The sequence below is a fragment of the Mauremys mutica genome, chromosome 6, assembly GCF_020497125.1.
Source record: "Mauremys mutica isolate MM-2020 ecotype Southern chromosome 6, ASM2049712v1, whole genome shotgun sequence".
In the NCBI taxonomy this organism is placed as follows: domain Eukaryota; kingdom Metazoa; phylum Chordata; order Testudines; family Geoemydidae; genus Mauremys; species Mauremys mutica.
The window spans coordinates 28531014-28557430 of NC_059077.1; the positions used below are offsets into that span (position 1 = coordinate 28531014).

At 43.9% G+C, this 26417-nt stretch overlaps 2 protein-coding genes across 6 annotated transcripts in view; one reads left to right on the plus strand and one right to left on the minus strand.

Annotated features, from left to right (window-relative positions):
- The window catches only part of NIM1K (NIM1 serine/threonine protein kinase), a 75015-nt gene extending 69057 nt beyond the window's left edge, over nt 1-5958 (plus strand). For all 3 annotated transcript variants that reach the window (XM_045021114.1, XM_045021115.1, XM_045021112.1), the window contains exons 3-4: nt 2969-3237; nt 4856-5958. In XM_045021114.1, the coding sequence (XP_044877049.1) occupies nt 2969-3237; nt 4856-5605 (1019 nt within the window). In that variant the 3' untranslated portion in view covers nt 5606-5958. The remainder of the gene's footprint in view (nt 1-2968; nt 3238-4855) is intronic.
- HMGCS1 (3-hydroxy-3-methylglutaryl-CoA synthase 1) lies at nt 5945-26417 on the minus strand. Of its 3 annotated transcripts, none has more exons than XM_045021111.1 (10): nt 26270-26417; nt 16143-16600; nt 15498-15623; nt 13875-14039; nt 13037-13205; nt 12730-12900; nt 11416-11522; nt 10911-11036; nt 10223-10386; nt 5945-9817 (listed from the first exon to the last, which is right to left on the minus strand). In XM_045021111.1, exons 2-10 carry the CDS (start codon nt 16588-16590, stop codon nt 9725-9727), a joined length of 1569 nt encoding a protein of 522 aa, XP_044877046.1. In that variant the 5' UTR covers nt 16591-16600; nt 26270-26417; the 3' UTR covers nt 5945-9724. The 3 variants fall into 3 exon arrangements, with proteins under 3 accessions (XP_044877046.1, XP_044877044.1, XP_044877045.1); XM_045021109.1 differs by lacking the exon at nt 26270-26417 and adding an exon at nt 18949-19054; XM_045021110.1 differs by lacking the exon at nt 26270-26417 and adding an exon at nt 18918-18933.

Sequence of the window (26417 nt, forward strand, 5' to 3'; positions counted from 1 at the left end):
TCCTTGATATTGATATGGAGAGAGAGCTCCTCCTGAGACCATAGGCCCTGCGTTTGGAGGTCTCCCAAATGCGCACCACATCTCAGAGCTGATGCATCCGTTACCAGGGACAAGGAAGGTTGGGGGATGTTGAAGGGTCTCCCTTGCACACTGTCGGAAAGTCAAGCCACCATTGGAGGGACTCAAGTACTTGCTCTGGCACCGTGACCACTAAGTCCAGGCTGAAGCGAGCCATGGCTGGAGTGGCCTGCGCCTCAGTCTGGCATGCTGGACCACGTAAGTGCAGGCTGCCATGTGACCGAGACTCGGGCATCCTCTTGCTGCAGTTGTCAGGTACCGCCTGAGGCCTTGAATAATGTCTGTTATGGCTTGGAATCAGGTCTCTGGCAAAAACGCTCTTGCCTGTACTGAGTCCAACACTGCCCCGGTGAACTCAATTCTTTGGGTCGGGAACAAAGTCGACTTGTTCACACTGAGAGGAGACCCAGTCTCTCGAAAGTGGATCTGACTAATTGGACTTGAGACTCCACCTCTGAGTCTGTGTGCAGGCTGTATAGCTTTGTGAAAGTACGCGTCTTTCATATCAAGGGCGGCGTACCCACCTCCTGGCTCCAGAGAAGGGATAATTGTACTGAGGGAGACCATGCAGAACTTTAACTTTACCATGAACTTGTTGAGTCTTTGAAGGTCTAGAATGGGTCTGAGACTCCCCTTGGCTCTGGGGATTAGAAAATAGTGGGAATAGAATCCCTTGCCCCTGAGGAACCTCCCCCATTGCTCCTATGGCAAAGAGCGCCTGCACCTCCTGGATAAGGAGTTGCTCGTGAGACGGGTCCCTGAAGAGGGACGGGGAAGGGGGGGCAGCAGAATTGGAGAGAATATCCCACTTCTACCGTGTGAAGAACCCAGTGGTCCAGTGTTATTTGGGACCAAGAATGGTAGAAGTGGAATAGACGGTTAAAAAAGCACGGGGAAGGATCCGGTGTTGAGGCAGGTGCTCCATCCTCAGGCGCACCTTCAAAAGGCCTGCTTTGAGCCTGACTAAGGTTTGGTCAGGCCCTTGCCCTGCCCAGGAAGGGAGTGGGAGGGCTTGCGCCTGCCATTCCCGCCCCAACGTCTGTAAAAATCCTGCTTCAGCCGAGGAGGATATGATCGCTGTTGTTGCAGTAGCAGTAGCCTGGCCCTGCAGCAGGACTTGTGCTGGAGTGGTCTCGTCGTCTCGGATCCCCAAGGTGTAGGCCGGTCCTTGGATGGTTGAGGTGCTCAGGTCTCAAAGGCCACCGAGCGGGAGCCCCTGGAGAGGGAACCCTGGGCCTAATGGTAAGCCCAGGGGGGTCCAAAAGGGCCACTGCATCGGAGGCTGCCACTGGGGATGCCATGCCATCAGTGTCTCCCTCTGTCGCCAGTCCAATCTGTGCCTGCTGCGGCAGGAATAGAAGGAGTCCCCATCAGAGTTGGACGAGATCAATCTCAACCGTGATGACCATGGTGGCATCGAAGGATATTGTGCTGAGGACTGGTGCCTAGGTGTCCGAGCTGGGAATCTGGTGCGGATAATCGGTGTCAAGAGTACAATGCCGGGGATCGGTGATGCTCCTCTCGCAGTGCCAGGGATCTGTGCTGCTCCTCTTGCAGTGCCGGGGATCAGTGCTGCTCCTCTCACAGAGCTGGGGAAGGGGAGCGTTGCCCCTCTGGTGCCGGGGAGCCATGCCCGGAACCCGGTGCCAGAGAACAGTGTCTTGGTGACAGTGATCAGGAGCAGCGCCAGGGCGGTGCCAGACTGGCGATGGTGATCTCCTCAGCATGACCAGCTTGCCTCTAGACAGTGCCAGACGATGCAGCACTGGAGGCTTATCCCTGACCGCCGGGGCTAGGGAGCTGTCATGTCATTGACATCCCTGGTGGCTTCAAAAGTGTCCAGTGTGGAGGGCAGCTCTAGCTCCTCTACCTGGCACTGCTCTGAAGAGTTGCTGGGCACCGGACTCGACGGTCCCCTCAGGGGAACCAAAGTCAATGGCGCCAACTCCTCCTGTTTGAGTACCAAGTGCTCCTTCGCGGGACACACTGGGGGTGCGCCTGCCGGTCCCGCTGTATTCGGCACCAGGGAGCGCCCCCTGTCAGTCTTCCTATGCCGCTTGTGTGGCACTGGTGAATGGGAGCAGTGCCAGGCCAAAGCTTGCGGTGCTGGGGAGTGCCGTTGCTGAGGGTCTCTTAGGCTAGAGTCGTTCCTCAGCACCGTGTCACATACTGAGGCCGGGGCACTCCGTACGCATATGCTCAGTGCCGGGTCTTGATGATCCGTGGCATGCTGGGGATGAAGAACGGATTCCATCAGCAATTGTTTCAGTCAGAAGTCTCACTCCTTTTTTGTCCTGGGGCAGAAAGCTCTACAGATTTTGCACTTATCTGTTTTGTGTGCCTCCTCCAGACACTTCAGACACGAGTCGTGGAGGTCACTCGTTGGTATTGGTTTGCTGCAGGCTCTGCAGGGTTTGAACCCTTGAGCTCGTGGCATGCCCCGGAGCCCAAGGAGGGAAGGGTTAGGGATTGGGGAAAAAAACCTCACTCCCCAACCTTATCTATCACTATCTACACTATTACTACTAACTAAGAACTAAACTACAACTATCAGAAAGTACAGTAAGGGAAGCACTTGCTAGGCAGGCGCCCGTAGTTCCAATGACAGTCACCGGTGGTAAGGAGGACTGAAGAAGGGCTGGGTTGGCAGGGGCATATATTCAGTGCCATGAAGGCGCCACTCCAGGGGGCTCCAGAGCCTACCCGAGGGGAGCTGCCAAGGGAAAACTTTCTGACGACTGTGCACACACCTAATTGGAACCTATATGAGCAATCACTCGTAGAATTGAGCTTTTTAAAAGTTTTCAGTTAAATGAGGATTGTTTTAAAGTAAGAGTGTTGATATAAATATTTGTTTGCCTAATACATTCAAATACATTTGTCTTTCCAGAAAAAGTTGCAGTTAAGATTTTGGACAAGACCAAGTTAGACCAGAAGACTCAACGCTTACTGTCCCGTGAAATTTCCAGCATGGAAAAACTGCACCACCCAAACATTATCAGACTTTACGAAGTGGTGGAAACACTGTCGAAACTGCACCTCGTGATGGAGTATGCAGGAGGTGGGGAACTCTTTGTTAAAATCAGCACAGAGGGAAAGTTAGCAGAAATGGAAAGTAAATTAATTTTCTCCCAGATTGCATCTGCTGTGAAGCACATGGTAAGTTGTTTTTCTATAGGCCTAAGTTACCCTTCATTACTTTAGCAGACTTCATGTATGTATTTTTGTTTTGTTTTGCACCAAGTAGGAGCAGTGCTAATGAAAGGTTCCTGAAAGGCAGCTCTGGACACCGAAGTCCCCATAGAACAGATACCCCCATGTGCAGGGGCAATGTAGACTTCCCCACATCACTGTCTTCAGCCTTTGTCTAGGGCTACCACTTTTAGGGAGAGACAGTACTGCTGTCTCCATGCCCATTCAACTTTTGGCCTCTCTGTTTAATGCCTAACTATGCTGCCTTTGTGGTGTTTTCCCCCTGATATTATCACCTCTTCTTTGGGTACTGGACTGAGAGCACAAAACTCATTTCACATACAGCAACACATCAGTATGACAACTTTCCTTGCTCTTGTGCAGCACTCTCATCCACATGTGAAGTCATGACCCATGTCTTACATCTGTAAGCACACTGAAAGAGGTAGTCTATAATATCATGCCAACTATTGGAACCAAAAATCAGCATGTTAGAGCAGGTTTCTGTTTTTGTAGGTAATGGAAGTGCTAATAATGGAGAGAGAGAACACAGCAGATGAGCATAATGGCACTTGTTAGCACTGCCTTAGTTTTAGAATAAGTGATAGTCTAAAAAGTGATCATAGTCCCACTTAGAAGATCCTTAGGGATCAAATTCAACCCTGGCCTAAACTTCAATAGAAGTCCATGGGAGTTTGGTCTGCTTTTTATCAAGACTAAAGACTAGAGCAGGGGTCGGCAACCTTTCAGAAGTGCTGTGCCGAGTCTTCATTTATTCACTTTGATTTAAGGTTTCGTGTGCCAGTAATACATGTTAACGTTTTTAGAAGGTCTCTTTCTATAAGTCTATAATATATAACTAAATTATTGTTGCATGTAAAGTAAATAAGGTTTTAAAAATGTTTAAGAAGCTTCAGTGAGAAAATCAGCTCGTGTGCCACCTTTGGCACGCGTGCCATAGGTTGCCTACCCCTGGACTAGAGGCTGCTGAGGTATTCTCCACAGAAACATTCAAAAAGAGATTAAAGGATGTTCTGTTTGGATCCAGGATAGGCCTTTATGCACTATCGCATGCCTTTTGGCATTAAAGTCTATCCCCACACAAACACAGTAGTAAGATGGAGGTATGGTTAAAAGTACTTATCAGTAATGTAAGGTAAAAAACATGGAAGATTATAAGTTATAAACTCCTTAAAAGAAATCTAAATATTAGGGTTAGGAAATACAGGTAGGTTGTTCAGGTGCCTTTAACCGTACAACTATGATTAATGCATGTGTTGTTATGGTGTCAGATTACACTAAAAACACCCTGCATCTTTTTCTCCCCCACCTCTTTGGTGTTAGCACAGGGCAAAATTAAGTTTGTTTGGGCACCTTAACTGTGCATTTCCATACTTTACATCTAGACTTTCCTATTCCAACTATAGGGAAACAGTGGAGGACCTCAGACCCACTGTATGGTAACTTGGCAAATGTTGACTTTTTAAATGGCAACTTCTGTATAGCAAAGATACAGGGAAAAAATGAGCTGGAAAAGCCTTTGCATATATACTAATACTTAGTTTGCTTTCCTTTTGCTCTGTAGCATGACAACAATATCATTCACCGGGACTTGAAAGCAGAAAATGTATTCTATACCAGTAACACCTGTGTGAAGGTGGGAGACTTCGGATTCAGCACAATAAGTAAAAAAGAGGAAACTTTAAACACTTTCTGTGGGTCTCCTCCTTATGCTGCCCCTGAGCTCTTCCGAGATGAAAACTATGTTGGTGTTTATGTGGACATATGGGCGCTAGGCATCCTTTTATATTTTATGACAACTGGTACAATGCCATTTCGTGCGGACACAGTGGCCAAACTGAAGAAGTGCATTCTTGATGGAACATATAGCCTGCCCCCATACCTTTCAGACACTTGCCAGAAACTGATCAGAGGAGTTCTTCAGCCAGTCCCAACTGCACGATACACTATTGAATGTATTATGAAGAACGAATGGATGCAAGGGATACAGCATCCAAAAGCCTTGGACCAATTTAAACTGGATCCAAAATATTTAGCAGAGACTAGTACCCTCAAAGAGGAGGAAATTGAAGTGAAAAATACCTTGCAAGATTTGGGAATCACAGAAGAACACATTCAAAATAACCGTGGAAGAGATTCTCGAAGCTCAATAACTGGTATCTACCGAATTGTTTTGCACAGAGTGCAAAAGAAAAGAGCCCTGGAGACTGTTCCTATAGTCACGCAACCAGAACCCAAAGAGCAGGATTTAAAGAAAGGTCACAGTTCATACCGTGGTATCAGACATACATCCAAGTTGTGTTCAATTTTATAAACTGCATATAGCAGACTTTACATTCAGTAACTTTAACAAGGGGTTTTATTCATTTTACAGTAAGCTTTGATGTTACATTTTTGTAATTTTTAAATAAACCAAAACTGCCTTAAATCTCAAAATGTATTAGTTCATCCAGAGGACTGATTTGCTCAAACAGACTTGTTTGTGTTTGCACTTCGGCCCACAGACCTCACATGTAAAATGGAAGATATACTAATTGATTAACAAATACAAGTTGTTTAATAGATGTTGTCTTTTAATAATTGAGTAGAATTACTCAATATACTTGGTCTGATCTTTTAGGACAGCTATTTATAATACGTGGCCACTTGCAGAAATATTATGTTATTAGCCTGATGTTAAGTCACAACAGTACAGTAATCTAAATGACTGCCAATTTGCAATGGACAAAATCTGGTTTAAAGAGACTGATTCCTGAACAGCTGTGAATATTTATTTACAAGGACTCTATAACTATTACTTAAGACAAGACTGTTAGGTATTAAATGTTAGCGCTTCGTTTTTAGCTATTACACCTTAACAGACAAAGAAGCTCTAACCGTTTTTTCCTTTCTCATCATTAGTCCAGGATCAGCTTTTGAAAAATCCTTAAATTGCTGTAATGTATCACAGGTTATCCTGTATTTAAAATCAAACCCTAACATGATGCTCCACTAACTCAAATCAAACATTTGTCACCTTTATTTTAGTACCACTGTGAGAAATGCTGCTACTCCTAGGTCCACTCAACTATGCTGCCATCTACTGGAACTCATATGGTTTGATCATTGAGTAAATTAATAAGTAAGGCTATGATTTTGTCATGGATATTTTTAGTAAAAGTCATGGGCAATGAACAAAAATTCAAGGAAGCCGTGACCTGTCCTTGACTTTTACTAAAAACAGCCCTGACAAAATGGAGAGGCGGGAGGGTCCACCACCCTGCCCTGCTGCATGCAGTGGCATGGAGCTTTGGCCCCTCGCCCCTGCCCAGTGGCTGGGAGCTTGGGCGGGTGGCTGGGAGCTGAGGGGGGTTCCCTCCTGCAGCTGAGGGAGAGAGTCCCGCCGCTGGCAGCAGTGGCTGGGCTGCTGCAGGGCACCAATGTCATGAAGGTTGGAGAAAGTCATGGAATCCGTGACTTCTGCTATTCCATGACAAACTTATTAATAAGGCTACAAGTAAGGAGATGAGGCATCAAGAATGCAGAACTATGGCGTACCTAGCCCTGCTCCAAATGAAGGCCATGGGCTACTGCTAACAGGACCAGACTCCAAGTTTATCTGGGTTTAGCTTCACTTATAGATTCAACACTCATGTCCTTGCATAGGGCATTAAGGAAACATACCACAATGCAGTGCTTCTGGCTCATGTTACTTCAGCAGTAAAGATTAGCACCGAAAGCCAAAAGGGTTTTTGTTGTTTTACTTCTAATGGTCACTGGTATCAAAATCAACCACCAAATACTACAAACCCATACACAAGAGTGGGATAGGGTTGTTTTGGGAGTTTTCTGATAGCCTAGTCTCCTGTAGTAGTGGTCTCCTTGCCTTATTCACATTACTATGTATCCTTTTAAGAGACAGTTGCCCTATGCAATCCTTGTGTGTAAGACAGGCGACAAAGATACCCCAACTTCTGCTTAAATCAGAAGTTTTGGGCTCTGCTCCCCTACATCAACTTAAATACAAACTGTAAGAAAGGTTCCCCAATAGTTATACCACTATGAGCTGGCACAGTTAAAATAGCTACTTTGACAGCTAGAGGTAAGCCCCTGTTAGGCTAAGTAAAAATTGAAGTTGCACAGCTTCCGTTAGTAATACAAATGGACAACCAGAACTTAAGTTCAGATGCAGCTTTTCCATATTTACACTGGCCTAATAGGTTTTTAAATAGCTCTTTTTATACATTAAAAATTAAGAGGGGTGGTTCATTTGCTTTTATGTAGTAAAAAGGAGCTTGGGTTTTTTAAAAAGTAACAGGAAACTGCAGTCATCGTAGTCATAGATGAGTGCAGAGGAAGAGGGCAGTCAAGAAAAATTAAGCTATCAAGTCTTTTTCAAAACATTGAAGGAAAGGGGATGGGAAAAGAATTGTTGCAGACTACAGCTGTGTTAGAAATGGTTTGGGTTTAAAGAACAAGCAGTACATAATAGTGAAAGATGCAGTCCTAAAACATGATTCTAAATATTGTTGGGTTAGAGTGTCAACTAGACAGTCTGATTCATTTTCCTCTTAATATTCCACTACAGAACGGAAAAGTGAAGCATTTATACTAGAAAACCTGCATAGGCTGGGTTCCCTGATCAGTAACCTGTACACTCTCCAGTGTTTGCTGGGTCATTAGATTCTTCCTAATCCATTTAAGAGATGTATTCCACACCAGTTCAGCACTACACCAAACACCGGTTTGAGTATCTCTAAAACTTTATTTACAAAAGCAGCTGCTTCGGTGTTAGTGAGGATGGCAAGTTAATTTTTTTGTGCCAGTAGTTCTTTGCCTGTCCATTGCCAGCAATAGACTTTATTCTGTGATAAATTTGTCTTCTGCCAGCAAATAGAGTTGCTCTTATGAAACTAAAAACCCAAACACTTGGAAAAGTATCTTCATGCATCATTTCTCCATCACTTTCTGTAAAAGCACTTAGACCATTAGTCCACATCAGTTTATATTAAATGAAATTTTAGAAAGTTGACTGTACAAGTCCAACAAAAAAAGTTATCAAATCCTCATGAGTGACATACGGTGTATTATACAAACACTACATTACACAAGAACCTGCATTTCGCAACATGTCATTTCTGCAAGTTTATATTAGACAATTAAGTTTAGAAGTGGACAGTGAAATAAAATTAAACAAGAGACTCAGTCCTGTACATTAGAACAATTTAAATATATTTTACAAACTAGCAAGGCTCTTGATAACTCAGAATGGTCTCCCCACTAGTTTTGGACATTTGCTCCTTGCATGATAAACAGCTTTCAGACTGGAAGGATGGAAAAAGGTTTGTGTGTTTTCCTGCAACAGTCTTGTTATAGAAGTACAAGGGGAGTGTGAAATCAATCATGAGTTCAGAGTTAAAAACCTGTCATTAAAAGAAAAATACAGTAGAAGAGCTAGGAGTCAAGGAAGAGCTGTCACAACTTTTCCCTCTGTGGTTTGTCAGTTTGAATAAACTCCCCATAGTATTTGGAAATTGAGGACTAGAAGTCTCCTCTGTGATCATTCTGACCAAAAAAAAAAAAAAAAAAAAGAGTATTAAACCTAAATGCTTTTTAAAAGGTGCCAGATTGAAAGAATTAAGGAATTAAATCCTTTATTTGATAGATGCAGCTTTCTTCCCACTGCCCTGCCAAGAACTGCTCAGTGGAGGGACAACAGAAGACTCCAACTTCATTCAGTCCTTGGCCCCTGCTCATGTTGCCAAAACAGTATAGTGGTGGGCTGTAAGGATGTGGATAAAAGTGATGTGATACAGACACTAGGAGTTAGATGGAGACCAAATCTATAAGGTGGTCACAGATTTTTGATCACTTAATACCTACTCCTATCTTAATTTTTTTAGCCGGGGAAGAAATGGGTATATTGTATTTAGAAAACTGACTGCTTATTATCAAGGCAGTGAGGACCCCAACATTAAAAACCAAAGTGACTTCTGAAAAACAGAGAGAGAATGGCTTTTGGTCAGTTTTTGGGGAGAGGAGGGAACCCATTCGTTTCTCCCCCTCCTCCATTTAGAAAATTTTACTCCCAGGGTGAGTTTGTGCATGCACATTTAAACCTATTTTAGAAGGTTTCACTTAAATTGGGAAGTCAAGCAAAATTCCAGTTTTTCTGTGTCCACTTACCAAGATCTTGTAATTAGTACACCCATTCCTGAATTTTTTTTTAAAACACCAACATCCAGAGTTATGAAAGCCCTCAGAACCTTTGCCTTTTTCTTTTCCAATACATTCATGCTTTAGTGTTATGAAACCACATTAAACAAAGCCTGTCAAGGAGTTTAAACAGTTTTCCATGCTCCAATTAGAATATTTCTGTACAGTGAAATTTAGATAATATTTAATCCCTTTTCCTTTCCCACCACACGCCCATTTCACACCTCACAGAGGTATATTAATGCTCTCCATTGGAAACAGAGACAGCAACAGCTTCAGATTCTGTGGTTGCAGGGATTCTTGGCACTTTCTTAGCAGGGCTCGGGATAAGCTGAGGAGGAAAAAAAAAAAGTTTTAAAAAACAGAAGTTTCCAGTTCCTGCTTAGATTTCATTGCTCCTTCCTAGACTCCCAGCATTATCTCCCAGACAAAATTCATGCTACAGTAGTTAGAAAGTTTGGTTTTAGGTATTCACGTTTGATTGGGTGTTTCTGCAGTCTTGGTTTATATACAAACTGACTCAGTCTCTCTTGCACCAAAACTTACATTCTGCATGTGGGATTTTTTTAAAAATGTCTATCTTTGATTTTTTGGCTATTTTACCTATTTTAACAAATTAGATGGAAATAAGTTAGCAGCCCCTTGTCCTCCTTTTACAGGGGATTTGCATAGTGCCACCATATAGAAATAGTTTTGCTATTTACATCAATTATTAACAAAAATACAGAATTTTCACCTCATGAACTATGCTTGGATGGACAACCTCAGCTCCTGCTTCCAAAAGCCCATCACCCAGCACTGGACGTCGAGCATAAGTTCTTCTGTGTTTTTCATCCACTCGCACTAGGTACCACGTTCCCTCAAAGAGACCATCCACTGAACACTGTGGAATGTAGTTGGCTATGAGGAAACAAGTAAAATATTGTTAACTGATTGTTGATGGTTAATAATGAGGAGTCATTTTAAAAATGGTAAGGCATCTTTTCTTGTGCTATATATTTATGCCTGCCTACTGTAATTTTCTCTCCATACATATGAAGAAGTGGGTCATAGCCCATGAAAGCTTATGCTAATAAATTTGTTAGTCTTTAAGGTCCCACAAGGACTCCTCGTTGTTTTTGCTGAAACAGACTAACACCGCTACCCCTCTGAAACTTGATGGTTAATGTTTATTGTAATATTCACTGCCCCTTTCCAAACTGCAATAGCAGAAGAGCACGTGTACTAATACCAAAGTATGGCCTTCACTTTAGCTCAAATTGTGCCATGAACTGCTGCAGTGCTTGATTGAAATTATGTAAAACTAGAAAGGTATGAAAGCCCCGGACTTCAATCCTTAACTGAATTCGTGGATTTGATGATAATATCAGGAATTTACTTTGTTAACCATATTGTAATTTACTTTATACTGAAAATGCTTTTACCCAAGTGATGCGTTTCCTGTCTAATCTTCATGTTTTCAGCGAAGACATCTGGTGCAATACTCTTTCTTGAGTCAAGTCTTGTTTTCAGATCAGATAGGCTAGCAGTTATTTTATCCAGAGAAGAACCTGGAACACACAAGACCTCCACTAAGTCAGTGCTAACATCATAAGTAAATGTCAATGCACTAATATTTCAAAAGGACTTTCGTACAAACTGGAAGATTATGGTTGTATTTTAATATGCAATTTCCATGATCTCTAGGACACAAGATTACATTATTATAGCTTTAGTCATTATAAGTGACAAAAAGTTATAAAGCTAGCCTTTTGGGAGTTAGAACATGGTGAGACAGCATCTCGAAATTTAGTCTTTTCCCAATGGTACAGAAATACATCTATCACTGTTAGCCAGTCTGTTGCATTTCTGCTTATACCAGTGTTTTAGTGTAGCCAACTTTTCAGGTGAGCTGTCCAAATGAGAAATGCTATAGTCAAATTAACTTACCAGGTGTGGCATCCTGTGTAACTCTAATGGAGTAGAGTGTAGCAGCAAAACCAGAGCCATAGGAGAACACACCAATTCTTTGTCCTGCTAGCTGCAGTGGGGAGTACCTGTACATCAAACAACAGTTAAGAAGAATTAATAGAACTATGCTTAAATGCCAAATTTTAAATAACCAAGTGTGATATTTAGCTTCCAGGAAGAAGCCTGCTAAGACCAAAGATTATTGGATGGGTGCAGCTCACATCTCGGACTACAAGCCACAGTTCCTATACATAAAACAAGTAACACAAAGAGTGCTCCTCACTTCTTGTTTTTTCACTTCTCATGGTGAGACATCTACACATTGCATTGCCTGTATTAGACTGTATGCGTCTCAGGAAAGGGGTCTTCTCACCTTCTAATCGAGAAGTGCCACATACATCTACAGCACTATATAATGATCTTTGAAACAAGATTTAGGACTTTGCGGTGCAGCTACCATCAAACTCATTTAAATGGAACATTACAATCCTCAGGTTATTTGCTTTTTCCATGCCTAAAGTGTATCACCACCTCTAAGAAAACTAAAAAGCCCAGGCCGAGAGAAAGTTGATGCTAAAGAGTGGGCTTGCTAGAGTTCTCTTTGGTGTTGTCACAGGCTCAGTGGCTGCACCACAGCTGATGCTAGCTGGAACTGTCTGCAAAGAAACAAAGGAAGTTGCTCTTGGGTATGCTTGTTTTGGTGGCGAAGAGAAGATGTCTTAATTTCTCTCCTCTTAACTTTTTTGGAGCCTGGGAGAGGTGTGCACAAGTAAATGAGAAGTTTAGTCAGTGGCTAATTAGTTTGGATAGTAGGGAAGCAGCTATTTCTGGATGCAACTCACGAAAGATGGACGGATGACGTACAGTAACTCCTCACTTAAAGTCATCCCGGTTAATGTTGTTTTGTTTTGTTGTTATGTTGCTGATCAATTAGGGAACGTGCTCATTTAAAGTCGTGTAATGCTCCCTGCTAACTTTGTTTGGCAGCCGCCTGCTTTGTCTACTGCTTGCAGGAAGAGCAGCCCATTGGAGCTAGCTGGTGGGGGCTTGGCACCAGGGTGGACCCACTTCATTTGCAAGACTAATGTATCTAGAGCACTTTGCTATACTTACGTTTGGGTTTTAAAAAACAAACAAAACAGACAAACAAAAAAAGATTGTTACCTGAAAGATTTTTTTGGGATAGTTTGTTTTGGTTACAGTAAAGCTGTTGAAAAGCTCTAGAAACATAACTTATTCCCAAGAGTTAACAGGTCAAGTTACAACTTCTAACTTTTCTGGCTTTATACTTACTGTGCTAGAAGAGAAGCAAGGCAGCCATAGACTGAAGGAGTATACATGTTTCCATTTTGATTGGATACAAGTAAAGAAGCTTTGGTTTTCTGATTAAAGAGTTCAGCACTAGCTTTCATAAAGGCCTTCTCCACATCTCTGTCAAAATAGGTATCCTCCAGTTTTACATCCCTATTCAAAAAATAATGAGGTTTAGAAACTGCTGCTACTCACTGAAACAGCTGTAAGGGAAAAACATATAGGATGTGTAGCACATTTTAGATTCCCTTCTTCCTCGGACTAATTAAGTGATAGTAGCAGTTCTCACCTGAAAGCTTCCAAGCCACTATAGATACCATTTTCTGTTTTAGAGTTCTGGTCACTAAGAAAGTCATTCAACAACAGTCGAGCCACAGATTTCTGTACAAGTTTACAGTATGGAGAATGGAAGATCATGAAGCCAAAGTCATTCAAGGTAAAGTCTCTGTCACTTCCTTCTGGAAAAGGCAAGTAAGTTGTAACAATATGTGTACAATTGCTCACTTAGCCAGCAATTAAAAAAAAAGACAAGCTATAGTATGGTAGCATCCAGGAAGTTACTGTAAAACCTAGCCTTTGCTGGCAAGTTACTAGAAGCACTGCAGTTATTTGCATTTCAAAATATAAGGTAATTTCTGGCCATCAAAGAAGTTCTTCTGATAACAATTGGCAAGTTGTGCCTGTATTGTAAATTGATGTATGGTTGTGGTGCTACATAAAAAAAGAATGGTATTTTGGCACATTGGTAAGATTTAGCAGAGGCAGGAGGTAGTTATTTATCTCCAAAACAGTGCTGCTCAATAAATATGAAACAAAATGCTTATATTTATTCTGTATAGTTGTTGAACAATTGAATACAAATGTCAGTGTCACAGGATTAAGGGATCATTAAAAAAGCAACACACACTCACATCCTGCTAGGCAAGTTACATTGGAGGTAGAAACTAGCCAAAGTCCTGGTCACAATGTTGCTTCCCTGAGGTTTATTTAATATTTATTTAAAATTTCTTTAGGCTGGATATACAGATATATGCGGTTGTACATATATTGCATTCTCATTATGTGCTATGGCAAATAGAATTGTAGATTGCCACCGATGCCTGTAAACATTTTACAGTAATACATACCTTTTTGCCACTGAGCACGGATTTTGTTGCGGTAGACAAAATAGCAGCGATCTAATGCACTGAGGTAGCACTGAATAGATAGTTTACCATCAACTACAGGATATTCAGACACCATATCTGGCTTATAAAAATCATAGGCATGCTGCATGTGGGTCCCACGCAGTCCTATTTAAAAAAAAAAAAAAAAGTGCTTAAGAGAATCACTTTATAAGTCAACCTGAATACACGTCACCCCAGGTTAGTGGCATGCAGATAAGATTTGGTGCTGGCCAGACAGCTTAGTAGTGCACTCTCTCATCCATGGTGCTTTGTCATACAGCTCCAGATCACTCACTACCCATGTGAGAGTGGAAGTGCTGGCAAAACACCAGGCTAGATTCACAAAAGGATTCAGGTGTCTTAGTCCCAGAATCAGGCCTCAATGTGATCCACAAAAAAAATTTTCACCTCAGCTGTTGCCAAACCTTCTAGATGTCTAAACTCACGTAGCACCTGAATTTGTGCAGTAAAAGTTCCCTAGGTGCCTATGTTTCTGTTTGAGCATGTGAACTGCAGCCCCACTCTGGACCTTTTGACACCTAAGCCCCAGTGTGATTCATGAACTGGGGGAAAAGAGGCATTTCTCGACCTAACTCCCCTGTGGGGTCCAACCCAGCAGGTGTCCTCAGACCTCACCTACCACATCAGGCCCATATAAGCAGGCATACACCAATCAGGCACTGGGGATAGGGGATGACCTCCCTCATTACTTATGGCCCAATGGTTAGAGTACTCACTGGGGTTGTGAGAGACCTCAGTTCAAAGTCCCACCTCCACCAGGAGGGGAGAAAAGGGATTTGAACGTGGATCTGGCCCCTCTCAGGTGAGAGAACTGGACACACTATTCCAGTTGAGGCCTAATCAGCACGGAGTAGCACTTGCTTACAACATTCATGCTAATACATCCCAGAATGATGTTTTCTTTTTTTGCAACAGTGTTACACTGTTGTTGACTCATATTTAGCTTGTGGTCCATTATGACTGCCAGATCCCTTTCCGCAGTACTCCTTCCTAGACAGTCATTTCCCATTTTGTATGTGTGCAACTGATTGTTCCTTCCCACGTGGAATACTTTGCATTTGTCCTTATTGAATTTCATTCTATTTACTTCAGACCATTTCTCCAGAGATGCCTAACCCAGGTTTTGTTAATCCCAGTAATTTTCTAGGCTCCTAGGAGTTGGGTGTGCTGACGCTCAGTGTCACTACGCTTAAGTTCCTTCATGAATCTAGCCTATCCTGCCTGTAACAAGTTGATTTTCATCATTTGACAGCCCTCCCGGTGAGAAAACTGCGCTGACAGGCACTAGGCTAGACAGTGCAGCCCTGGTATTTCCATTGGTGAAACTCTGAAGGAAGGCAGGCAGTACCTTCTACTCCACCCGCAGGTGAATCCCGCCAGGAGCAGCAAAAAGGCCAGTCTAGACTGAGATAGAAGGTGCAAGTTCTAACACCAGAAAAGTTAATCTGACTCCCTGGAGGCCTGGAATGACAGTAACTACAGTACATGACATCCTGGAGTTGAGGGTGTTCTGCAGGCCCCACATATGGTATCTGTTTTAAAATCTTTCCACATGACACTAACCTCGCTCAAAAATTAAAGGAGCATTTGGACCAATTAACATAGCAACAGCACCAGCTCCACCGGTTGGCCTGGCATTTCCAGTGGCATACACAGCTATGTCTCCAGCAACAACAAGCGCATAACGACCTGGAAAAGACAAGAAATAACTATGGAAAGAAGTCCCTGGGAAACTTCATTTTTAGCTTGCAATGCTTAGTTTTTCAGTTTACAGGAAGAGATGGCTGCAGGATTGTGCGAGCTCTAATAGCTGACACTTCTCCAAATTTATTTCTGCCTTTTATTTTCATTCTTTGGAGCATTCCAGATTTCCAAGAAAAAAATCAATGATAAGTAGGTGTCTCAAAATCGCTTTGTAAAGCATATACAATACATCTAATTTCACATTTACACAAGGTGTAACTAGACGTGTAAGTCATCTTGGAATTATACATTTTCTGTCTAGCGTATTTCCCAAGAAACCTATCTCAAGTCCAGTGTCTGTTTTACTTAGCATTTTTTAACTATAGAAAGGAAATCTTATGAAGTATTTTTAAAAGGCTTGCTATCCAAGCGTAAAGTTATGTGCTGTGTATTTAAGGTGGTTACTAGGAAGATTTCTGGACAAAGACTTAAGATGTAGCTTTCGAACAAAGACACCAAACTTACCATCCCAAGAACTGGACTCAACCCAGTTAACAGCATTAAAGATAGCAGCAGTGCCTCCATAGCATGCATTTGTTGTGTCAATCCCTTCGACATCTGTATTACCAGAATCCTCAAAGAGCTGCATCAGGACAGTCTTTACAGATTTTGACTTGTCAATGATTGTCTCTGTTCCAACTTCTAATCTCCCAATGCAATCATAGGAGAGATTGTTCCTCTCCATAAGCTTCTGTACCACAGTCAAGCAGAGTGAGTTGATATCTTCTCTATCTGAGCAGAATCCCATCTTCGATTGACCCAAGCCAATGGTGTACTTCCCAGCAGCCACACCATCAAATGCTTCCAATTCTGTCTGGTCAACATACTGAGAAGGAAAATAAATCTCCAGGGCAACAATTCCCACATCTTTTGGCCAACAGGCTTCAGCATTCACAGGAAGAGACCCAGGCATTGTTGTAGAGCTTGGAGGAGGAGAAAAAAACAAAACACCACCAAAGCTTATTTAGACACATTCACTTTAATAAGTAATTGTGCAGTAGACTTCTAAATTCCCACAAACTCCTTGAAAAACTATTTCCTACATATTCTCTCTAATGCTGTTTGCTATGACATGTCCTACCCTCTCATACCAATATGGGAGTACTCATCTTCCTTAGAGGTGCACTTCACAAACATACTTAACTCCCTGAAAGATATTATCCTTTTTCTTTTTTTTTTATAGTGTAATTAATTTTAAATTTAAGGGAAAAAAAATTAAGTTTCTATTTCTGTATTGCTAGTTATTTATTTTCTTCCCATTTTATTAGTGGATGTTTTGTACTTGTTTGATTTCATAATTGTCAGCTGAATTTCTGGTCTGACACCACTAAGAATTTTTGTAATTATTAAAAATACAAATTTAGTCCCTGAGGATGCAAACACTTATGCGTATTAATAAGCCGACTGAACTCAACTGGATGATTCATGTGAGGACAAGTCTACCAACAGAAGGTGGCTACAAGTAGAGGTCTGCCATAGAGATCTAGGCTCAGAGGTCTACCCATAGGGCAACTGCTACATGTAGAATTTTTTTTAACTGAAATCTAGGTTAAGTAAACATGACACAGAATGTAATTATGCTGGTATTCTAATTTGTCTACTCAGGAGCAGAAACCCTTTCAGTTAGTCACTTCCTGAACAATGCAAATCAGGGGATCTTTGCAGTACTGATGCCACCTTTATTGTTGAAAGTGTTTCCCTGATAAATTAATAAAATGAAATTGTCACTGCAGTGACAATAGGTACCAACGTTTAATTTGAGATCTTGATCTTTTGAATTGCACATCCCTCCTGGAGACCTATCATAACCCTTACAGGTACTTGGATCAAGATGTGCATTGTGGGGAGGGACCCATCAGCTCTCAGTCTCTGAAGAAATAAACATGGGACCCCTTCATATCAGGAAGACGACGAAAGCAGCCAATTCCATGAAGACCTTTGGATCCCAGCCACCTGTCTATACACTGCCTGTAATAAATAAAGTGGGGGGATAACTCCCTTTAATGGACACCCAGCCAGCCAATTAGCTGTAAAATCCCTCTTGGTAGCTATTCTTTACATGCTTTACCTGTAAAGGGTTAAAAAGTCCCCCAGATAAAGAAAAAAAAAGTGGGCATCTGACCAAAAGAGCCAATGGGAAGGTAGAACTTTTTAAAATTGGGAAAGAAACTTTGTGTCTCTCTGGGCTGAAGGGACAGGGCAACCATGCTATAAGCAAATAAGCCAGGTATGATTATAACTCATCAGATCGTGCCTATCTGAACTCCAGTGTGTAAGTAGATCAGAATGTTTAGCTAGATGTGATTAGAGTTCTTTCTTTTATTTTTTATTGGTTTGTGGACTCCTCTGTGCTAACCCCAAATGCTTTTGTTTGCTTGTAACTTTTAAGCTGAACCCCCAAGAAAGCTATTTTGGGTGCTTGATTTTTGGAATTGCTCTTTTAAAATTTAGCAAAAGCTTAAGTTCCAGATATATTTTCTTTCTTTTTGTTTTTAATAAAATGTACCTTTTTAAAGAACAGGATTGGATTCTTGGTGTCCTAAGAGGTTTGTGCATGTTTGATTAGCTGGTAGCCACAGCTAATTTCCTTTGTTTCCTTTTTCAGCTCTTCCCCGGAGGTGAAGGGTGAAAGGTCTTGAGAGCCCCACTATTAATAAATAATTCATCCCTAGCTCTTTTATAGCACTTGTAAAGCGCTCTGAGAACTAGTGATGACAAGAGGAATCAGTGTCATTATCCCCATTTACAGAGAAACTGAGGCAGAGCGGTGGGGTTTCTTGCCCAAGGTCATCCAGCACGCTGAGCTCCTGAGTCCAAGCACAGCGCTCTGTCCACTAGGCAACATGGCACTCAGGCACTCTAGTCAGTATCCAGCCTCGGGGTCCTTCTGACTCAGGGTTACTGGATGCCCCAAAATGGAGGCAACACCTCACCCCTCCCCCGCCCGCCCCTCCCCACAGGCACTGCCATCTGCCAAGGGCAGAAAAGAACAACAGCCGCACAGCGCCCAGCCTCCCGCTCCGCGCCCCCCGCCCCGGAGCCACGCGGCCAAGCCTGCGCGGTACCCGCCCGGCGCTCGGCTCCGCGCAGCACGGGGCAGGTCCCGGCCCGTGCCCGCAGCCCCCCTGCGAGCGCGAGGCCCAGAGCGGCCGGATGGGGCCCGCGGGCTCAGACACCGCCCCCCCCCGCCTGGGACAGGCCGCGACTCCTCAGCCACCCCCGGGGGCGCCCGTCGCCTACCGCGCCCCTCCGCAGCGGCCCCCTCGCTTACACGTTACGGAATCCCATCGCCGCCCCGCGGAACGGGCCGGGCGGGCAGACCCGAGTGCGCAAGCGCGCACGCGGCTGTCACCCAAATGCGCACGCGCGCTCTTGCAGCAACCCACGCGGCAGCCCCCAGCAGGCTACTCCACCCCTCGTAGTGCTGTGACGTAGCGCCGGTTAGTGCTGCAGTGCAGAGACTGCCCTGCCCAGCCCCGCCCAGCCCGCGCGCGCGCGGCGGCGGCGGCGAGCGCGGCGCCTGCTCCTTGGGGGAGCGGGCAAGGGCAGGGCCGCGTGGGCGAGCAGACAGACAAGCCCCGGTCCTGCCCGGCAGCCTCCCCTTTGTGCGGGGTCGTGGGAACGGAGGGAGACAATAGTGGCCGCCGCCCCAGGGCTGGGTGCGACACAGCTGAAGTGGCTGCTTGAGTCATCTGGAATTTCTGCTGCAGCCTGCGGGTCACTACACCTGAGCCGTGTTGTGAGGTGGGAGGGGATCCCCAGCTAGCTGAGGCTAAAGCTTTCCCGAGCAGTAGGACCCACAGTGGAGGAAGCTTTTTTATTTTGATGGAAATAGAGGCTATGCAGTTTCCAATGAAAAGAGTCATCCACAGGAACAACAGACAATAGCACCAGTGGTACGCCCAAATGTTGCCTACTATGTGCAAATGTGATTGCCCCATTTCAAAAAAGATATATTGGAAGTGGAAAAGGTTCAGAAAAGGGCAATGAAAATGATTAAGGGTACAGAATAGCAGCCATCTGAGGAAAAAGAGATGACTAAGGGGATATGATAGAGGACTACAAAATCATGACTGGTGTGGAGAAAGTAAGGAAGGAAGTGTTGTTTTACTCATAACAAAAACTAGGGGCCACCAAATGAAATTAATAGGCAGCAGGTTTAAAGCAAGAGGAAGTATTTTTTCCACACAACACACAGTCAACCTCTGGAACTCCTTGCCAGAGGCTGTTGTGAAGGCCAAGACTACAACAGGTCAAAAAAAAAATAAAAAAATAAAGAACTAGATAAGTTCATGGAGGATAGGTCCATCAATGGCTATTAGCCAGGATGGGCAGAGATGGTGTCCTTAGCCTCTGTTTGTCAGATGGTGGGAATGGATGACATGGGATGGCTCACTTGACAATTACCTGTTCTGTGCATCCCCTCTGGAGCACCTGACACTGGCCCCAGTATGGCCATTTTTATGTATGTCCAGGATGTAGTGCTATGCTGTGAAGTGCAGGCTACACCTGGATCCTACAGAAACATGGGGTGTAGATGTGCCACTACTGTATGTAGTAGGGGCAAGGATCAGCACATGTTTTTCCCCTCCCCAGCCTTCATTCCACAAAGGAAATAGTAGCCTGACCTGAACAGGCTAGGATGTGACAAGGTAATTAGGTCCAGTAGAAGTTAGAGGTGGGCTAGGTCTATGTTTCTCAAGCTTTTTGATACCAAGGACTGGCTTGCTGCTTTCCTAAACTATATCAAGGGTGTTGGTCCATAGCCCAGATGTTGAGAAACACTGGGCTAGGTCCCTGACCACCTAAATAAAAAGGTGTGGTTCCTGCTCTGAGGTGCTGGCACTCTGCATTAGACAGAGAGGGCAAGTAGGAATAACCAGAGAGGGAAAGGCTGAGGTATAACAGGTTACAACAAGACTTTTTTGTTTAGCTGAAGTGAATGTATGTAGTAACACCTACCTGTACTGTGTGATAAAGGGAAGGCACAGACTAGTCTTTATGAGAAAGTTGCATGGATAGAATCCAATTTGTTAATTTAAACCTATAGTGCCCCATTTAGGCCTGATTTACATTAGATGGTTAGATTGACATAAGTTGCTTCACATTAACCTAGCTGTGGAAGTATCTTCACTTAAATTTGGCTCCTGCCCAGGGAAGTTCCTCTCTACACTGCTTTAGAAACAGTACCTCTCCGAGCATCCCAGAATCACAGTCAAGATAATTAGGTCTATGCAATGTCAGTGTAGACACTACATTGCTTATGTCAACTGTTACTGGCCTCCAGGAGCCATCCTACAATGCCCCACATTGACAATACAACTGATACAAGCACTCCTGGTGAGGGCATGCACTGTGGACACAAAGAGCTAAGTGTGCACACTCAGGCTATGGCTACACTTGAAGCGCTAAGTGTAGTCAAAGCGCCAGCGCTGGGAGAGAGCTCTCCCAGCGCTGTCTGTACTCCACCTCCCTGTGGGGAATAACGTACAGCGCTGGGAGCCGTGCTCCCAGCGCTGGGGCTTTGACCACACTGGCGCTTTGCAGCGCCGCAATTTGCAGCACTGGAGAGGGTGTTTTTTCACACCCTGCTGCAGCGCTGCAAATTTGCAAGTGTAGCCATGGCCATAGAAGCAATTTAATAAATTGTGGCTGTAGGTCAACACAATTTTGTAGTGTAGATATGGCCTTTGGCCATGATCCTGCAACCATTTATACAGGTTCTTAATTTAACTACTTAATTTGAATAGTCCCCTTTAAGTCAATAGTTCTCCTGGAAGTATGTGTTTGCAGTATTAGGGTTTTAGTTTAGAGTAAGAGTGGCTTTGTGGTCTTGTTATACATAGACTGGGAGCAGGTTGAGTTAAATGACAACACAAAACAGAACAAAAGAAAACCTACTCAAACCAAAACAGGAGGGGCTACAGAGGGATTTAGACAAGTTATACTTATTCAATTTGCCCATTTAGTTGCTACCTAAAAGACAAATATAAATACTCAGATGCATTTATTACTTTGTAAACATGAAGCCAGAGGTTTGTTACTTGACAATTGGTTGGTTTTATGATTAGAAGCAACTGCATAAGGATACCTGGAAAAGAAAGTGCATCAGGGTAAAGTTATTTTAAAGTGATACTAACTAGTACGAACTGTTTAATAGTGTTGTTTTCCACCTGCTAAATTTGCTTGATGTGCATTTTGGGAGCACTAAAATAATGTAGTTATTACTTTTATTTAAGTTTCTAATCAGTCTAAATTACTCAAGTTTTATTCCACAGGTTTAAAATTAGTTTGTCAGTAGTTCAGATATTGTTCCTTTAGCTTATCCTTGAAGTGCTTGCTACTACTGTAGTAAATTCAGATTTATATTTTGGTGTCCCAGCAAAGTGAAATAGGACACTGGCTTCATCTCAGTAAATATTAATTGGCATGTTTATGCTATAAGAATGCAAAGCAAAAGCAGGTTGCATACACTACAAAAACAGTGATTTTTATTAGTGTATCTAATCTGACAAACCCCAGATTGAAATTAATAATTAGTGGTTAATTAGGCCCTCTATCAGAAGAGATTTGGAATAGACAGTTTACAAGCAAACTAGTCCTAGCCCAATGAGGTCAACTGAGGATGGATAAACATTGGTTTGATTGAAACCTGCCACACAACAAAATACCATTTCCTCAGTTGTAACACTGAGTAGGAACAAGAATACCACTGACATTTCCTACTAAGGGAAAATAAATTTCAGTTGCAAAACTGTTTGAATCAGAAGCAATGCAATGACTATTAACAGTATTGCTGTCCTTCCATTTAAAGTGAGTCCATGCCCCGAAGTTGTATGGTCATAGATAAAAAGCATTTAAAGACAAAACACTATACTGAAGATGGAGTTCAAATTACTCCCATTGTTGTAGTTTAAGGTATTAAGGTTTTTCTATCTTCAGCTAAAATGCTGTTTCATGTTAAAGACAAGAATATTTTGATACCAGAGTTATCACCATAACAATAGCGAGAAGCCTGCACATCTCAGAGGATTGAAAGGTCATAAATCCAGCTTTCACTTCTGTTCAAATCCAACATACACTGATAATGACCAAAAAGTCTTTGCCATCTGACAGGTCTGCAGTTGAAGGAACTGGCAAAACAGTCCATTTCCAGTTTCTGTTGCACCGAGCTCCACATCACAACTGGTACCCTTATTGATAATATCAGCAAAGATCATACGGCAGACTAACCAGGGTGGTTGGCAAGTGGCCTGTGTTTTTCTCTGGATGGGCACAATTGAAAAATAAAAATCATTCATAAGATAGATGGAGACCAGTGGAAATCAGGTCTAGTGTAACCTGCACTTGTAGCATAGCATCCTGGCCCATGACCCAGTCAGTCAACCCTTGAGAAAGGCCAAAGTATGAGTTATGGAAACTGAGCTACCCTCTAACTCAGGGGCAGGCAAACCTTTGGCCCAAGGGCCACATCTGGGTATGGAAATTGTATAGCGGGTCATGAATGCTCACAAAATTGGGGGTTGAGGTGCAGGAGGGGATGTGGGCTCTGAGGTGGGGCCAGAAATCAGCTCAGGGTGCAGGAGGGAGCTCCAGGTTGGGGAATGGAGTTTGGGTGCGGGGGGGAGGGGGAGAAGGGCTGGAGGGGAGGGCTCTGGGGTGGTGCTGGGGATGAGCAGTTTGGGATGCCAGAGGGTGCGCCGAGCTGAGACCAAGGGGTTCAGCGGGTAGGAGGGGGATCAGGGCTGGGCCAGGGAGTTGGGGCACAGGGCATCAGGGGTGCAGGCTCTGGGCAGCGCTTACCTCAAGCAGCCCCAGAAGTAGTGTCAGCTCCTATGCAGAGGCACGGCCAGGCAGCTCTGCGTGCTGCCCTGTCCACAGGCGCCGCCCCACAGCTCCCATTGGTCACAGTTCCCGGCCAATGGGAACTGCAGGAGTGGCTCTTGGGGTGGGGGCAATGTGCGGAGCCCCCTGGTTGCCCCTACAGGTAGGAGCCAGAGGGGGGACATGCCACTGCTTCTGGGGGCTGCATGGAGTGGGGCAAGCCTCCTATCCCACTCCCCAGACTTTGCTCCCCAGCGGGAGCTTGAAGGCCAGATTAAAATGTCTGGAGGGCTGTAGTTTGCCCATCCCTGCTCTAACTCCTACTACAAGCATTCCCTTCAGGAATGGAATGAGGCCCATTAACAGGAAAGTATGGGTAGGGTTGGGAAGATTATAGTGCTGCTTGTAATGTTCCTATTCTAGGGTAAAAAGACTTCAGCCTTCATGAGTGAGTGTTCAGCATCTTTCAAACCAGCTTTATTCACAATGACAGCAATATTAAATTAAGTCTAACTTTTGTATTAATAGGCCTGGAAGACAAGACGACATAATTGATACCAAAACTGATGCATGTAATAACCCTTAGAACAAATCTAAAACAGGCAGCCAAACAAGTTCTTAGAAAGATTAATGCCATCAGTATCAAAAGGAATTTGTGGCATTGATGATAATTAGTTATGTTCCCTCACACTACTGGAAGGCCTTTTTTAAAGAATCTCTCTGAGGCATAATGTGCAAACTACAACAGTCCTTGCCTTGGTTGCAAAATGCTACTAGCTCAGTTTTTCCATAATGGGAGAGACATCATATGGTGGCACACACTGTTTTGTTTTTTAAATTAGAGCAAGTTCTGCTAGTTTGCTTGAGATCATTCTCTAGACTTTTCAGATTATTTTTATAAAAGAGTCTGCTGAAAGCTACAAAACAGAATAAGAATTCGTATCTTTGGTTCTTGCAGGCAACGCAATTGGTCATTCACTTTTTTCCTTTTATTCCTGAAATGTTTCATAAATAAAACACTCAATAAAAACTATTATTTTCATTTCTGAAGAAATACTACTATGATGAATTTGATAATCAGTTAATATGCTCTTTAACTTAATGTAGTTCCTTTCTCCACCTATTTCAAAATACATTTAATCAGTGTGCATTGAATACGGCATGTACTACGCACTGACCAGACCACAAGTTGATATTTCTACCAAATGTATCAGAAAGATTATCTGCAGATAGCCAAAGATTTTAAGAAGGCTGCTGCTAAACCATGAAGTGTTCATGAAGTACAGCACTCTTCTGATTACAGCTAAGGTTTTAGGCAGCAATATGCATTTATAAAAAGAAGTGCAGTGCATGTACAATTTCTCAGAGAAATATTCTCTCTTCCTATATCAGGTTTTACATTGCTAATGTAGCACATACAGGATTTCAGTTATTAAAAAGCCCCTTGCATAGTAACACATAGGCTCAGTTCTGTAATTAGGTTTGATCTGGGCACTTGCCAGATATAGAAGAAAAGCAAGGGAGACACTTAGCAAGACTACTATATGATCAATGGTAAAGAGGGCTGAAGTAAGGAGATGAAAAAAAAATGGTTTTGGGACCTGGAGTTCTGACCACAATGAAGTGGAGCAATAGCAAATGTATTTAATGCACACACAAGGCTTATAGGATAGGAGGAGTCAGTGACATTATCCACTAAAGTCATGCCTTGCACTCATTCCTGCTTTTGGTTACCTGGTCAGTTCAGTTCCTGAATCACTGAAGCCAGATACATTTCTAGAGTTTGTGTAGAAAAGACATTCAGGGGAAAAAATAGTTAAGCTACATGTTTTAATGTGTGACTGAGTTTCAGTAGGATAGTGCCTCCGACTCCTTTGATTTATTTCTTTTTCTTCTTTAAGACATACAAAATCCCTTCAATTTTCTGCCTCCAAAAGCCCCATACTTGTGCAGGCAAAATTCCCAGTGACATCAAGGACATTCATACCCAGGTGGATCAAAGATAGAGTATGACAATCTATAGAGTTTTATTAGCTGAAAAGCATTCTGCAGAGGTTCTGGCTGCACAAACACCATGCAGTAAAAGACTGTCCTATACCTTACAGTGGTAGCCATTGCGGATACTAGGGCAGTGACTGCTGTCCTATGCGCCTGTACAAGCCTGGCACATTTTGTATAGTACTATAATACACAAAAACAACCACCATCGCCTCGTTGGCATACAGCCTTTGTTTTCATAGTATGTCTCTATAGCTTCCTTGATCCGCTAGTGAGGGATACACTATCTACGCAGGATGCCTTTTACTGCCAAGCCCAAGTACCTGGGCACCTGGGCTAGGCAGGCACCGCGAGGTGAGCCGGCGCCCGCGGTTCCGATGCCCCGATTCTGGGGGCCCGGCTCCTTGGCATGCCAGACACGGAGAGTCCCCGTTTAATGCAGCCACAGCCCGCGCAGCCAAGCGCGGGGCAGCGCCCACCCCTGTCTGTGCGAAGCACGCCGGGCAGCCGAGGAGATGTGACACGGCGCTGACGGATGGCACCCAGGCGCCGGCACCCAGCCCACCACCGCAGCCCCTGCCCAGCCCGCCGGGGGGCTGGTCTCACCGAACGCCAGGCAGCCGCCAGCCCCGCCGCACGGAGCGGGACGGGGGCGCGGAGCTCGCAGCTCCCCAGCGAGCCCCTGCGCGGGTCCCAGCCCCGCGCGGAGCCGGACAGCTCAGTCTCGCCCCGCGCGAGCGGCTGGGGATGCGCCTCTGCCCAGCTCTCACCTGCGTGATGCGCCGGTCCCCGCTAGCCGCTTCGTTCTCTCTCCCTCAGCCACTGGATGGGGCACGGGAGTAGGGGCGGCGCCTTTAAACCAGCCCCGCCGCCCAAGCGGCCGCTTGAAATGTGAGCGGCAGCTCGTCCGCCCAATCA

What these genes read in the sequence shown, in the direction of transcription:
- HMGCS1 (XM_045021109.1), bottom strand. An exon ending in CCGTGCTCAGTGGCAAAAAG is followed by an intron (nt 13,206 to 13,874) that starts GTATGTATTACT and finishes TGCCTTTTCCAG; the next exon opens with AAGGAAGTGACAGAGACTTT. An exon ending in CTTGCTTCTCTTCTAGCACA is followed by an intron (nt 11,523 to 12,729) that starts GTAAGTATAAAG and finishes TTTGATGTACAG; the next exon opens with GTACTCCCCACTGCAGCTAG.